The 15,553-nt window shown below is 51.1% G+C and overlaps 1 protein-coding gene across 2 annotated transcripts in view; it reads right to left on the bottom strand.

Moving 5' to 3' along the window:
- AKT2 (AKT serine/threonine kinase 2) overlaps positions 1-9,325 on the bottom strand; it is a 28,778-nt gene extending 19,453 nt beyond the window's left edge. For both annotated transcript variants that reach the window (XM_007458655.1, XM_007458654.1), the window contains exons 1-2: positions 9,280-9,325; positions 3-39 (exon numbers count right to left, since the gene is read on the bottom strand). In XM_007458655.1, the coding sequence (XP_007458717.1) occupies positions 3-39; positions 9,280-9,325 (83 nt within the window). The remainder of the gene's footprint in view (positions 1-2; positions 40-9,279) is intronic.
- Between the last annotated feature and the right edge of the window lie 6,228 nt (positions 9,326-15,553).

The following is a 15,553-nucleotide window of genomic DNA, read 5'->3' as shown; positions in this document are numbered from 1 at the left end:
GCAGGAAGTACCGGGGCCGCCAGGTCTTGATGTATTCACCTGTACGAAGGCAGAGTGGGAGGGAGAGAGGTCAGGGCAGCCAGCCCAGTGTGGCAGTGCCTCACAAGGGGCACCACTTTGGGAGGAGGATGGACAAGAGGGTCGGCAGGAGGGTGCTTCTCCTGGAGAAACCCTCGAGGTGGCCCCTGCTAATGCAGGCTGGGCACTGGGCTGGGCCCAGTGATCCAGAGGTCATGCCTGGCAGGAAGGCGCCTGCCGCAGTGCCTCAGGGCACCAGCTGCCTCAGCGTGTGTCCAGCAGTGAGCCATCCTTGCCAGCGCGTGGCCCAGTCCCAGGGGAGGCCCAGGCTTCCAAACACACATGCCCTGTGGCCCTGTAAGGCCAAATCCCACGGGCGGGTATGCACCAGTACAGCTGTGCAGGTGGATCAAATGTCAAAACACTGTGCCAGGCGGGGTATAACTGTTGCTGTGCCCTCCAAATGCTCCTTGACCCCTTCCATTTTTTCTAACCATGAATATCGAGGCACCCTGTACACACATACACACAGGTGCACACTATAAGGACCCACTCCTCAGAGGGCTGCTAAGGACTAAAATAAGACGGTGAAACATATATCCACACAAAAAACATAAATGTCCACAGCAACATTATTCATTATAGTAAAGGGTGGAGGGACTTCCCTGGTGGTCCAGTGGTAAAGAATCCACCTTATAATGCAGGGGACGCAGGCTCAATCCCTGGTTGGGGAACTAAGATCCCACATGCCACGGGGCAACTAAGCCCACATGCCACAACTACTGAGCTCGAGCGTCTCAACTAGAGAGCCTGCGTGTCGCAAACTACAGAGCTCACGCGCCCTGGAGCCCGTGCACCACAACTAGAGAAGAGAAAACCCGCACGCCACAACTAGAGAGAAGCCCAGCACCGCATCGCAAGAGCCCATGTGCTGCAACAAAAAAGATCCCACATGCCTCAACAAAGATCCGGTGTGCTGCAGTTGCAGCTAAGACCCGACGCAGCCAAAAATAATAAATTAAATAAATAAAGAAAGAAAGAATAAATCTTAAAAAAACAAAGAGTGGAAACTCAAAAGTTCATCAACTAATGAATGGATAAACAAAACATGACATATCCGTATGATGGAATATTAATATTAGTCATAAAAAGAAATGAAATATTGGGAATTCCCTGGTGGTCCAGTGGTTAGGACTCCATACTTCCAGTGCAGGGAGCACGGGTTCGATCCCTGATTGGGGAACTAAGATCCCTCATGTCGTGCAATGCGGGCAAAAGAAAAAAAAAAAAAGGGAAATGAAGTATTAATACACGCTACAAGGTTGATGAATCATACCTTATGCTAAGTGAAAGAAGCCTGCAACGAAGGATCACAAATTATATGATTTCATTTACATAAAATGTCCAGAATAGGGAAACTTACAGAGATGAAAAGTTGATCAGTGGTTGCCTATGGCTGAGGAGGGGGCGAGTCTGGGGGGAGATTGGAGGGTGATGGCCAAGGGGGAGTCCTTTTTAGGGTAGTGAGAATGTTCTGAAATCGACTGTGGTGATGGATGCACAACTCTAAATACCCTAAAAGCCACTGAACTGTACACTTTAAATGGCTGAATTGTATGGTATGTGAATTATATTATATCTCAAGTTGCTAAAAAAAAAATGAGATTTCAAATATAAAGCAAACATAAAACACCCAGCCTAGCTAGGGCCCAGCACACCAATAAATCAATAAATACTCTTTATCATCAGTCCACTGGGCAAGCAAAGAGTGTGCCAGGCCCTTCACTCACATAGCACATGGAGAGGCAGGATGGCAGGGTGGGCTCCAATAAGTCACCTCACTTCTCTATGTCTTTGTTTCCTCTTATGAGGATATCCATTAATTAATGATGATGATCAGACAGTACTATACAGCAGTACTTTGTGCCTGCCAAGCACTGTCCTAAGTATCTTATAGGTTTTAACTTGTTAAATCCTTTCAAATGTAGATACTAAATGATTCCATGTATGTACGGTTCAGAAACTAGCAAAACCCCAAATTCAACAGCACAATAAAAGGACTATATACCATGACCAAATGGGTATTATCCCAGGACTGCCAGGGCAGTTCAAATACATGAAAACCAATCAATGCAGTATATATCATGAAGGGTGAAAAACACAAGGTCATCCAGATTGACACAGAAAAGGCATCTGACAAAATCCAACGCTCTTTCATGATAAAAATACTCAGTAAGCTAGGAAGAGAAGGGAATTTCTTCCACAGGATAAAGGACATCTGTGAAAAACCCACAAGTTAACAACATACTCAATGATGAAAGGATGAAAACTTTCCCCTAAGATCAGGAACAAGACAAAGATGTCCACTTTCACCACTGCTATGAAACACTGTAATGGAAGTTCTAACCAGAGAAAAAGAAAAAGATAAAAAGTATCCAACTTGAAAAGGAATAAGTAAAAGTATCTCATTTGCAGATAACATGATCTTATATACAGAAAATCACAAATAATCCACAAAACAACTACTAGAGCTAACAAATTCAGCCAAAGCAACACACAGAAACAAATTGTTTCTATACACCAGCAATGAATAATCCAAAAAGGAAATTAAGAAAACAATTCCATTTACAACAGCACAAGGAGGCAAAGATTTATACACTAAAAACTACAAACACCGCTGAAAGAAATTAAAGACCTAAATAAATTCAAAGATCCTGTGTTCATGGATTGAAAGACCTGATATTAAGATTACAATACTATCTAAAGCCATCTACAGATTCAACACATTCCCTGTCAAAATTCCAATAGCCTTTTTTGCTGTTGAGGAAGAGTCAACCCTCAAATTTACATGGAATTCAAATTCATGTGGCAAGGGGTTCCAAACAGCCAAAGCAATATTGAAAAAGAACAGGGCTTCCCTGGCGGTGCAGTGGTTGGGAGTCCGCCTGCCAATGTGGGGGACGTGGGTTCGTTCCCCAGTCCGGGAGGATCCCACGTGCCGCGGAGCGGCTGGGCCCGTGAGCCATGGCCACTAAGCCTGTGCGTCCGGAGCCTGTGCTCCGCAACGGGAAAGGCCACAACAGTGAGAGGCCCGCGTATCACACACAAAAAAAGAAGAACAAAGTAAAAGGACTCATACTTCCTGATTTCAAAACTTACTACAAAGCTACAATAATCAAATCAGTGTGGTATAAAGATAAACATATAGACCAATGGAGTAGAACTGAGAGTCAAAAAATAAACCTACATACTTATGGGCAACAGATTTTCAACAACAATACCAAGACCATTTCAGGGGGGAAGACCAGTCTCTTCAACAAATGATGCTGGGACAACTGGATACCCACATGCAAAAGAACAGAGTTGGAACCCTATACCATATGCCATATAAAAAAATTAACTCAAAGTCGATCTACCTAAATATAAGAGCTAAAACTATAAAACTCTTAGAAAAATACACTGGGGTAGGGCTTCCCTGGTGGCGCAGTGGTTGGGAGTCCGCCTGCCGATGCAGGGGACACGGGTTCGTGCCCCGGTCTGGGAAGATCCCATGTGCCGCGGAGTGGCTGGGCCCGTGAGCCATGGCCGCTGAGCCTGCGCGTCCGGAGCCTGTGCTCCACAACGGGAGAGGCCACAACAGTGAGAGGCCCGCGTACTGAAAAAAAAAAAAAAAAAAAAAAAAAAAAAAAAAAAAAATACACTGGGGTAAATCTTCGTGACACTGGACTTGGCAACAGATTCTTAGATATGACAACAAAGGAAAAAATAGATCAAGTGGACTCACTGAAATAAAAAACTTTTGTGCAAAGGATGTTATCAAGAAAATAAAAAGACAACCAAACAGAATGGGTGAAAATATTTGCAAATCGTATACCTGATAAGAGTCTAGTATCCAGAATATATAAAGAACTCTTACAACTAATCAACAAAAACACAGTCTGATTAAAAACTGGGTGAAGGGGGGGGAAGGGTAAGCTGGGATGAAGTGAGAGAGTAGCACTGACATATGTACACTACGAAATGTAAAACAGATAGCTAGTAGGAAGCAGCTGCATAGCACAGGGAGATCAGCTCAGTGCTTTGTGTCCACCTAGAGGGGTGGGATAGGGAGGGTGGGAGGGAGGCGCAAGAGGGAGGGGATATGGGGATACATGTATACATATAGCTGATTCACTTTGTTTTACAGCAGAAACTAACACAACACTGTAAAACGGTTATACTCCAATAAAGATGTAAAAAAAAAAAATTAAAGAGCGAAAAAACTTGATAGACTTGATTATATAAAACTATGAACTATATGCCAAAAATCATTATTGACACTTTTGAAGAGTTAAAATCTTAAAATACATACATAACATAATCAATACAACAAGATATGAATAGGCATAAAAATAAAAATAATTTACCCAAATCTTAAAAGAAAAAAAAGGGTGAAGGACCTAAACAGACATCTCACCAAAGATATACAAATGGCCAAGAAGCATATAAAAAGATGCTCAACATCATCAGTCATTAGGGAAATGCAAATCAAAACGAGATACCACTTAATACCCACCAGGGTGGCTTTTATTAAAAACAAAAACAAAAACAAAAAAACTAAAAGAAAAAGAACAGGTGTGGGTGAGGATGTGGAGAAATGGAAACCCTGTGCACTGCTGATGGGACTGTAAAATGGTGCAACCCTGTGGAAGCTTGGCGCTTCCTCAAAAAGTTAAATATAGAATACATTGTAGATTACACATACAGAATGTATGACCCAGATTTTATATATTTCTTACCCACATTATCTAACTATATATAATAGATTATAAATAATATAATCTAATAGATATATACATCCCAGCAATTCCACTCCTAGATGTATACCCCGCCCAAATTGAAAACAAGTATTCAAATCCTTGTATACAAATGTTCATAGCAGCACTATTCACAACAGCCAAAAGGCAGAAATACCTTAGATGTCCATCAACAGACATATGGATAAAGAAAATATGGTATATTCATACAATGGAATATTGTTTGGCTATAAAAGGGAATGAAGGGGCTTCCCTGGTGGCGCAGTGGTTAAGAATCTGCCTGCCAATGCAGGGGACATGGGTTTGAGCCCTGGTCTAGGAAGATCCCACATGCCATGGAGCAACTATGCCCATGTGCCACGACTACTGAGCCTGCACTCTAGAGCCTGCGAGCCACAACTACCGAGACCTCACGCCACAACTACTGAAGCCCGCACGCCTAGAGCCCGTGCTCCCCAACAAGAGAAGCCACCGCAATGAGAATCCCGCGCACTGCAACAAAGAGTAGCCCCCGCTCACCGCAACTAGAGAAAGCCCGCGAGCAACAACAAAGACCCAACACAGCCAAAAATAAATAAATAAATTTAAAAAGGAAAAAAAAAAAAGGAATGAAGTACTGATACATGCTACAGCATGGATGAACCTCAAAAACATTATGCTGGGGGCTTCCCTGGTGGCTCAGTGTTTGAGAATCTGCCTGCCAATGCAGGGGACACGGCTTCGAGCCCTGGCCTGGGAAGATCCCACATGCCACGGAGCAACTAAGCCTGTGCGCCACAACTACTGAGCCTGTGCTCTAGAGCCCGTGAGCCACAACTACTGAGCTCGCGTGCCGCAACTACTGAAGCCCGCGCGCCTAGAGCCCGTGCTCCACAACAAGAGAAGCCACCGCAATGAGAAGCCCGCGCACCGCAACGAAGAGTAGCCCCCGCTAGCCGCAAATCGAGAAAGCCCGTGAGCAGCAGCGAAGACCCAATACGGCCAAAAATAAAAAAATAAATAAATTTATTTTTTAAAAAAGTTATGCTAAGTGAAAGAAACCAGACTTTTGTGGCCACATATTGTATGATTCATTTATATGAAATGTCCAAAATAAGTAAATCCATAAAAACGGAAAACAAATTGGTGGCTGCCAGGGGCTGGGAGGAGGGGGAATGAGAACTGACTCCTTAACAAGTACAGGGCTTTCTTTCAGGCAGATGAAAATGTTTGGGAACTAGACAGAGGTGGTGGTTACACAACACTGTGAATGTACTAAAGGCCACTGAATTGTGCACTTTAAAACAGTTAATTCAGTGTTATGTAAATTTTACCTCAATTTTAGAAAGAAAAACAAAACTAGAAAAATTCATCTACTCTATTGGAGGTTGGGAGAGTGGTTACTGCTTGGGAGAGGCACAGGGGCTTCTGGGGACTGACTGACTCTATTTCTTGCCCTGGACACAGGTTTGGGGGTAAGCTTATAATCCAGGCACTTACCTGTGGTGCTTTATATATCAATAACAAGCTAAGAAAAAAAAGAAACCTAGAAGGAAAAATATCCTCACAACAATCCTATTTTACAAATGAGGAAACTGAGGCACAAAGAGGTTTCATTACCTGCCTGAGGCTCACAGTTGTTGACCGGGAGAGCTGGGATTGGAACCCAGGTTTGCTCTGTCCAGAGTCCATGTTCTTGACCACTACGCTGTCTGCCTCTAAACTGGCAAATGGGGCCTGGCCTGGTGGGGCCTGGGAGAGAGTATGCTGAGGCTGTGTCAGAAAGGACACCCGCACATGGCATAAGGGACCCATGCCTTGAGTGGACCTTGCTGAGCAAGAGGCAGCATGTGAGCCAGGAGTTGGAGCCTGAACCTCAGCACCACCACCTCCTTGCTGAGACCTCAGGCAAGTCAGTCTTCCTGCCGAGCTTCAGCTGCGAGACGGTGCCCACCTGATGGGGCAGTAATGGAAATGCAACAAAACTGGGTCTGCCTAGTGCAGAGCCCCAGGCCTGGCAGAGTGGGCACACAGTAAGCCAGAGCTGCTGTTATTTCAACCACCAGGGGTGGGGTGGGGTGGGGTGGGGTAGCGGGGGTGTCCAAACAGCTGCAGAGCCCACTTTGCCTTACCCACCTCTGCCAGCTGCTGCTCAGAATGACAGGCACTGGAGAGACCCAGGAGTGACACGCACGCATGTGTGTAGCTATGGTACAAACCCAAGGCCGGTGGTCATCTCAGCAGCTTGTCTGGGTCCATGCAGGTAAGTGGAGACACTGAAGGTCTAGGAGGGGCTGAGATCCACTTAATGCCATCAGCATTAATGCCAGAGACAAAGCCCTGCCCCGGCCACAGTTCTCGGGCCACCTTCAGGGCTCTGCCAACCCAGCCTAGCGAGCCACGGGCCACGGAAACTCAGGAGCCTGAGACCCTGGCACACCCTAACACACTCGCACTATCCACACACACAATCCCAAACGTTCATTCAACAGTTACCGAGTGCCTACTGCATGCCAAGCACTTTTCTAGGGCACTGGGGACATCTCAGTGAACAAGCCAGATAAAATCCCTGCCCTCATGAAGCTGACAATCTCAGAGGCCTGGGTTGTTGACCCATTTTACAGATGTGAAACCAAGGTTCAGAGAGATGACATAGCTTACCCAGTCACACTGAGAGGAAGTGGCAGAGCCAGGGTTGACACCTGCCAAGGTTCAGAAAGCTCCATCAACAGCCCCTAACTCAGGGCCCAATCTGGGCGGGTAAGCCAAGGTGTCTTGAGTACCACCCTGCCTGGAAAGGGCAGCAGGAAAGGATTCTCCCCTGCTCAGTGTGATGGGGAGGCCTGGCCTGGGGAGCCACCTCCGTCCCTCATCACTGCTCCATGTCTGCGGGCTGGAACAGGGCAGGATGGGCGGGCACCTCTCCCAGTTTCTGCAGGGCAAGCCCCACCAGCCTCCTCGCCCCCTTTAAACATGCCTGGCCCACTCCCCTCTGTGGACTCATGGGCTGTCCCCTTCGCCCTTGCCCCAGTTAACTGTGGGGCTCACTCCCCCACGTCCCTGCAGATCTTTATTCAAACCCCCCTCTCAGTGAGGCCCTCACTGACCACCCCGTTTGGGACAGCCCCCCTCACACCCCTCCTCCTGCTCACACCTGTCTACTCAGGTGCCATGGGCTCTCCCCATCAATGTAAGACAACAACAAAAGGATGGGGACTTTTGGCTCATCTGGTTCACTGCTGTGTCTCCAGCACCTAGAACAGTGCCTGGAACACGGGAGCTGCTCAACAGATGTCTGCTGAGTGAATGAAAGCGCACAGAGTGGCTACCCTCAGGCCTGGCGTCCCCCTCCGCAGGGGAGGGTCTGCGGAAGCCAGGGCAGTCTGCCTCCTTCGCTCCTGGGCGCCTGGACAAGCTGACTCTCAGCACGTGCCTCTTCCTAGCTGCCCCTGTACACAGCAGCGTGGGCGTTAAGTGTGCTGGTTCTGGGGCAGGGGCCTGGGGCCTAAGGGTCTAGTCTCTCAGTCTCTTCCCTGTAAATGACTGCATTTCTCAGCTGCCCACCAGCACAAGCAGACCGGGTCATGCGCCGGCTCACAACATCCTGGACTTCTGAACGCCTGGAGAGTTAAAGCCCTTTCCATGGAGTTGAGGGCCGAAGGTCTGATGCTGCATCACCGCTCTGCCCACCTCCTCCAGCTCGCCCTCGCTCGCTCTGCGCCAGCCACACTGGTCAACTCTCCGGTCCAGACACAGTCCCACCTTTGTCCTTGCTGTCTCATTCCCTGCAACACCCTTGCCTGTCTATCCGTGTGGCTCGCTCCCTCACCTCCTCCAGGCCTCTGTTCACTGTCCTCTCCTCAGGCCGCTTCCACTGAACCCCATCTTTCTCCAGCCCGTTCTCCCTCATAGCTCCTATTTTTCACAACGGCACTTACCACCTGACCTTATGTCTGTTTATCTGTTTATTGTTTGTCCCCAACCCCCAATGGATCGCAAACTCCATGAGGGCACCACAGTGTCCTCGGAGCCTGGGGTGGCCAGCCCGGCATACCACACACTCCATGAGTAGTTGCTGAATGAATAAATGCTGAATATCATCTCACTGTGTTCCTTCAGTTAAGTGACTGACCCTCTCTGAGCCTCAGTTTCTTCATTTATAAAATGGGGCTACAAACAGGATCACTAATGCAGAGGCAGAACTTGAGGCGTGGCCTGGAGGCTCATGCAGGAGGTCCAGCTAGGCCTGGAGACTCAGGTCCAGGCACAGCCACAGTCCTTCTGTCCAGACTACTTTCAAAGATCCCATGAAATGGGCTGGTAAGGAGCTACTGGCCAGGGGCAGGGAGGGAGGCAGACAAGGCTTGGAATGCTGGCTCCTCAGGTGGTAAAGACCCTGTACCTCTGCCTCTCAGGGCACAGCTGCCAGAAGAGCCAGGGCGGAAAGGGGAGACACGCAATCCTGAGGGCAAAAGCAGCCCCTTACCGCGCTTGTGGAGCCAGCCTTCTTTGATGACAGACACCTCGTTCATGGTGGCAGCGTGACAGGCTGTCACCTAGCTCGGGACAGCTCAGGGCAGCAGGACATGCAGGAGGAGCGGTGGACAGAGCACAGTCTGCAAGACAAGAGAGGAGCCTGTCAGAGTGGGAGGGGGATTGGGCCTCAGCGCCTTCCCTCGGGACAGCCCTCCTCTGAGGCCCCTCGGGCTGCTCTGACAGGGTGGAGCCAGGGCGGGTGGGGCGAGACCTGCCCTGGGGCCCAGGCTGAGGGGGAAGAGGTGGCCATGTCCCCAGGGAGCCCAGTCTTTGGGAGGAAAGGACACGAGCTTGCCCTCAAAGCCCACTCTGGAAGGAGCACAGCTCCCTGGCCTGTGCCTGGACACTCAGGACACCCGTGCTGAGCAGAGGCGGCCCCTCCACCCACCGTCACTCCTGGAGGGGCGGGGTGGGGCGGGAGGCAGGCGAGGAGCTGCAGCTCCGCCCCCTGCGTCACTCCCATGCCCCAGCGCTGAGGTCACCTGGGCTGAATCAGACAGCCCTGGGCACCTGAGGGAGTGCTCAAAGCCACCAGTATCTGCCTGCCAGCCCCCCACACACACACACACACACACACACACACACACACACACACACACACGCACACGCACACGCACACACTCCCTCTCTCGCTCGCTCTCTCTCACTCACTCACTCCTTTCCAAACCAAGGAGCCACCAACCTGCCACCTTTAGCAAACCGAGTACCCCCCCAACCCTGGCACCAGGCCACCTCATATCACTCCCTCAGCCTCAGTTCCCTCCTTGTCCCCTTGTCCCCACCAGATGACAGAGGAAAGGAAGGTCTCAGTGCTCCGGATCTTCAACAAGAAAGGAACCTATTGCGTGTACACTTATCTGGGGCCCAGGAGCCAGTCCTGGGGGCTTAACCGAGGCCCTGGTCCCCTCCCAGAGACCTCTGCTTCCGTCCTCAGGGACCAGCAGCCAACAGACTGACAGACGCCGAGGCTGCTGCTTCGTCTCAGGTTCCCGGGGCAGAGGGGAGAAAGGGGGGAAGGCAGCCACCAGCTGGGCCCCTACCTGGAGCCACAGGCCTGGACAAGGGCCATGGAGCTCAAGGCGCCTTTCGCCTTTCCTGGCCTGGGGTTATTTGCGGACAGCAGGTCAGGAGCTACGGTGGCCCCCAGAGAAGTGGCAGCTGGCTCTGGGGACACCGTGGGCATCAGCTTTCTCTCGTGCCCCAGGGGAGCTGGTGGGTTGGACACACTACTGCCTGGCATGTGACGGTGGCAGGCTGCCCGGGCCCCAGGCAGAGGGAAGGGAGGTAAGTGGGAGGAAGCCGGAGGAAGACAAGATGGACAGTGACAGGGAAGTAAACAGCGGGGGAGAAATCACGTTCTGGACTCTGAGCTGCAAAGACAGGGTCCAGCAGGGGCTCCGTCCCCCAGCAGGTACGGCTGGCACCTCCAGGCTCACACCCACAGACTGAACACACCCAGGACCACCAGATCTTCGCTCCCAAACATCCACCAATCTGTGCTTCAGTCTTAATGGGACCAGGGTTTCCACCCCAGCCTCCCTACAATGCGGCTCAGGTCCAGCGCTGTCCTCTCCCACGAGGACTCACCTCACCTCTTCCCCAGCCTCCCAGCCTCCCATCTGTCTCCCTCAGCACCTAGAGGGACCCTCAAATCTGACCCATGGCTTCCCCCGGGCCTCGGGAAAGAGCCAGGCTCCTCAGCTCAGGATTCCAGGCCCCTCAGGCCCTGGCCTCTGCTGCTTCCCAGCCCTGCTCCGCCCGTTGTCCTCTCTGCCCGTCCTCTCTGCCCATCCACGGGCTTCCTGATCCTCTCCTGCCCCGCCTCCCCTCCCACCCTGGCTTTCTCCCTGGGTTCCCAGCCTGGGCTCTCAACCCCTGTACTCCATCCTAAATCTGACCCTGTCCCTCTCTGTTCAAAACCCTTCCATGGCTCCCCAGTGTGCGTAGAACACAGAACAAGGTCCTTTCCACCACAAGAAGGCCTGGCATAAGCAGAAAGGCACCTAGAAAGCTCTCAAGAAGGCTGATGACTGTGACAATGATTACCACGCCAGCCACTACCCACCTCCCCAGCCCCTCCTCCCCGACCCTCACTCTCTGCCAGGCCTCTGGCACTCAGGTCCTTCCCTCTGGCCTCCATCCCCAACACCTTCTGTGAGTTCCCCTTCTTCCTTAAGGTCTCAGCTGAACCAATGTCTCCTCCAGGAAGCCTTCCTGACCTCAGGGGCTGGACTGGGTCCTCTGCATGCACCTCCTGGTCAACTCTCCCCACACCTCTAAACACTAATTCAGCACACCAGCCCGGTGTCTGGCTCTCTGCTGAATGCACAATGAACGAACCCAAGTCTCCCCAAAAGATCCCCAGCCCAGGACCGGACACAGCCTCAGAAACAATTCCAGAATCTATTCACGCCACCAATCTTTTTCTGAGCATGTCCTAAGCTCCAGACTCTGTCCTGGGTTCCAGAGACAGAGAGTCACTAAGACACAGCCCTTGCCTTCAGGAAGCTCACATTCCAGTGGGGGAGGCAGACAGTACACAGGTCACAACGTCAGGTGGCAGCAAAGAAAAGTGAAAAGGGGAAAGGAGGGCAGGGAATGGGTGCTGTGTTAGCCACGCTGCATGAGGGACAGGTGAGCCAACGTGTAGGGAGCAAATTTCAGGCAGGGGAAGAGCAAGTGCAAAGTCCCTGAGGAAGCTTGGGAAGGAGCTTGGGGAATGTGGCCGGCACAGGGTAAGGAGCCGGAGCAGGGAGCACACTTGGGGCCTGGAGGTAGGCATGGTGGGGAGTTAGGGAATTAGGGAATTCCTCTCCAACACGGGGGCCAACACTGCACCTTCCCCTGGTACGAGCTCAGCTCAGAATAGGGCTGGGTTCCCAAATAGGGCTCGGATGGAGAACCCAGAGTCCAAAGGAAGGGTGGATGTGGAAGTAAAGGACAGGGGCCTTGTGCCCAATCTCAGCTCTCCCCTCCCCTCCCCTCCCCTCCCCACCCTCCCCAGCCCAGCAACTTCACCTCTCGGAGCCTCCGTGACTCAGCAGCACCAGGGCTGTCAGCAGCATGAAAGCACCCACTGTGTGCAGAGGCTTGGCCCACTGCCTGGCCCCCAGTGAACACCCAAGCATGTGGCTGCCAAGATGAGAGAGAGGTGAAGGCAGCCGGTGTGGCCGAGAGTGGTCAGGGTTGCAGAGTCCAGGAGCCAATGCCAGCTGGGTGGCCTTGGGCATGAGGGCGCTCCTCCAGAGCCTCTCCTGCTCACTCCCAACCACACCACCAGAGGGCCATGATCATGCCCAGGGCAGGGCAGAGGCTGAGAGAGGGGAACTGTTTACTTTGGGTCTCCCAGCTGAGGAGTGGTGGAGGCCCTGGCTGCTGCTAGGCACACCAGAGCCACTTTTTACATTCTCGCTTCAGCGAGTAAAAAGCCAGCAAGCAGCAGCTCGGGCGAGGGTTGGGGAGGAACTGAAAGATCCCCCGCATCCTGCCTGGATCCTGCCCATCCTCCCACTAAGAGTGGCGCGTCAGCTGAGGTATCTGTGACGCAGTCCTGCAGTGACGAAACACCATCACTGCAGCCAAGAAGATGGCCTGCTCCCTGGGGAGCTCCTGATGGAGGACACCCAGACCTGCCTCTGGAAGCCAGGCATCAGCACAGCAGGGGAGTGTCTGCATGGCCCCACCCGACCCACTGCTCCGTAGGGGGTTTGGGCTTCAATCGCTGAGGGTCTGGGCAGGAGCTACAGCTGTCAGTTAGAGGTGAGCCACCTGGGAGGCAAGGTGAAAAGAGCAAGGGCACCTCAAAGGAGAGGACACTCATACAATGAAGGAACACACACAACTTCATTAGTTATGGGGAAACACAAATGGAAACCACCCACCAGGATGGCTAAAATTTTAAAAACTGACAACTCCAAGCGCTGTCAAAAATGTAAAGGAATCGGTACTGCTGGGAGTATAAAATGGTTCAACCACTATGGAAAATTGTTTGGCAATAACAATTAAAACTCAATTAAAAACTACCCCATGGGGGCTTCCCTGGTGGCGCAGTGGTTGACAGTCTGCCTGCCGATGCAGGGGACACGGGTTCGTGACCCGGTCCGGGAAGATCCCACATGCCGCGGAGCAGCTGGGCCCATGAGCCATGGCTGTTGAGCCTGCGCGTCCGGAGCCTGTGCTCTGCAACGGGAGAGGCCACAACAGTGAGAGGCCTGCGTACAGCAAAAAAAACACAAACAAACAAACAAACAAAAAACTACCCCATGAACCAGCAATTCCACAGCCCTCTAACAGAAACGAGTGCCTTTGTTTACCAAATGACATGTACTAGAATGTTCAGAGCAGCAACATTCACAGTAACCTCAAAACTAGAAACAGACCAGGTATCCACCCACAGGAGAATGGATAAACAAACTAAGGTAAATTCATAGAGCACAACACCACACAGGGACCAAACTACTGATACCTACAACAGGGATGAAGCATAACAACTTTACACGGAGTGAAAGAAGCCAGACGCCAAATGACACATCAAGTATGAGTCCATGGACAGCAAGTTCAGAACAGGCAACATGACACCATTTGTTTCTCACTTGTAAAACTGTGCAGAAGATCAAGGAAGCAAATATCCAAAAGTCAGGAGAGTTGTTACATTTGGGAGTAACAGAGGAGGGAGGTTTCTGGGAGCTGACAATGTTCTATTGTGATTACAGAGAATCACAGCTTTACAGTTATTTGTTTACTGTATAAAATACGTTGAACATATTTTTCTGTATTTTATGATGAAGTCACAATAAAAAACAACCTGGGTTTGGGAGCCCAGAAGATATAGGGGAGCTAAAATCGGGTCTCCTGGCTTCTGGGGCTCCCCCCAACCCCAAGGCTGGCTTGCCTGGATTTTCACCTCAGGGCCAGTCACCAATGAATAAGGAAGAGCAATCTGGGGTTCGCAGGCTCTGGATTTCAGCCCCAGGCTTTGCTGCTTCTTGGCTGTGCAGCTGCAAGCGACACCCTCATTGGCCTTAGTGCTCCCATCTGTACAATGATCCGGCCGGAGGAGGGACATGCACCCCGGGGGGGCAAGCCTGGAGTGTTGGTGAGTATGTTTACATACACAGAAGAAAGCTGAAAGGGAATGAAAATCACCATCCACAGTGGTCAGCTGTGAGCAGGGAAAGGAGAGGTAACTGGAGACGGGTCCCTAAGGGGCAAGGGCAAGGTTTGATGTTTTAAATATCTGCTAAGTACATGGATATCACTGACTCATTCTAGTGTATGTCTTAAACACTCCAGTACATTTTTTTTTTTAATTTTAGGACTTTTATTTTGGCTGTGCCACGCAGCATGCAGGATCTTAGTTCCCCGACCATGGATCACACCTGTCCCCCCTGCATTGGAAGCACAGAGTCTTCACCACTAGACCGACAGGGAAGTCCCTAATTTTAGGACTTTTTATTTCTGTCTGCCTCGGAGGTCTTATTTCTCAATGGTTTCCAAACTGTAGCTCCCTCAGAAGCTTCATCTCACCTTGCTGGAGTCACGTCCATTAGAGGTGATTTACAGGATGACACAGGGCCACGGGGAGACAGGCCCTCAGATGACTGCCTCGTCCTAGCTGGCAGCCTTGGGAAGGGACTGGGTCCTGGGAAGGGTCCTTCCAAACCTCTTTTCTCATCTGTAAAATTAAGGTCACTGTGGCTCCTGCTACTAGAGGGACCGTGTGGCCTAGATGAGGGGCTCTAGTGCTCATCCTCCCACCTCGCCCCTCCTACAGGTGGGACCCTGTGACCACCTGAGTCAGAGGAAACCCCCTCCTCTGCTCAAACCCTCCCAAGTCCCCATCTCACCCAGAGTAAAAGAAGCCAAAGTCCTTTCAGGAGCCCAGGACCCTATTCTGCATCATCCCCCACTTCACCTCTCCGAGCCCTCCATGGCACCGGTGCCTCCAACACACCTGGACCCCCCTACCTTGGGGCCCTTGCACATGCTGCCCCCTCAGTCAGAAGTGTCTTCTGCAAGTATCCGTGGGGCCCTGCCCCACTTTCTTCAGCCTCAGCTCACATGTCTCTTTCTTTGCAAAGCCTCCATACCCTCGGTGGTCAAGAGGACCTCCCGTTATCCTTTATGAAAGTAAAGCGCTCATCATCACTGGCTCGACTGTACATATTTACTTGTTTACAAGCTTACTGTCGACCTCTCTCCACTGTGATGTCAGCACGGTAAGG

Source organism: Lipotes vexillifer, unplaced genomic scaffold (assembly GCF_000442215.2).
Source record: "Lipotes vexillifer unplaced genomic scaffold, Lipotes_vexillifer_v1.1 scaffold371, whole genome shotgun sequence".
Taxonomy (NCBI): domain Eukaryota; kingdom Metazoa; phylum Chordata; class Mammalia; order Artiodactyla; family Lipotidae; genus Lipotes; species Lipotes vexillifer.
Note: the sequence above shows the minus strand (reverse complement) of the source record. Positions and strands in the feature narration are given on the sequence as shown.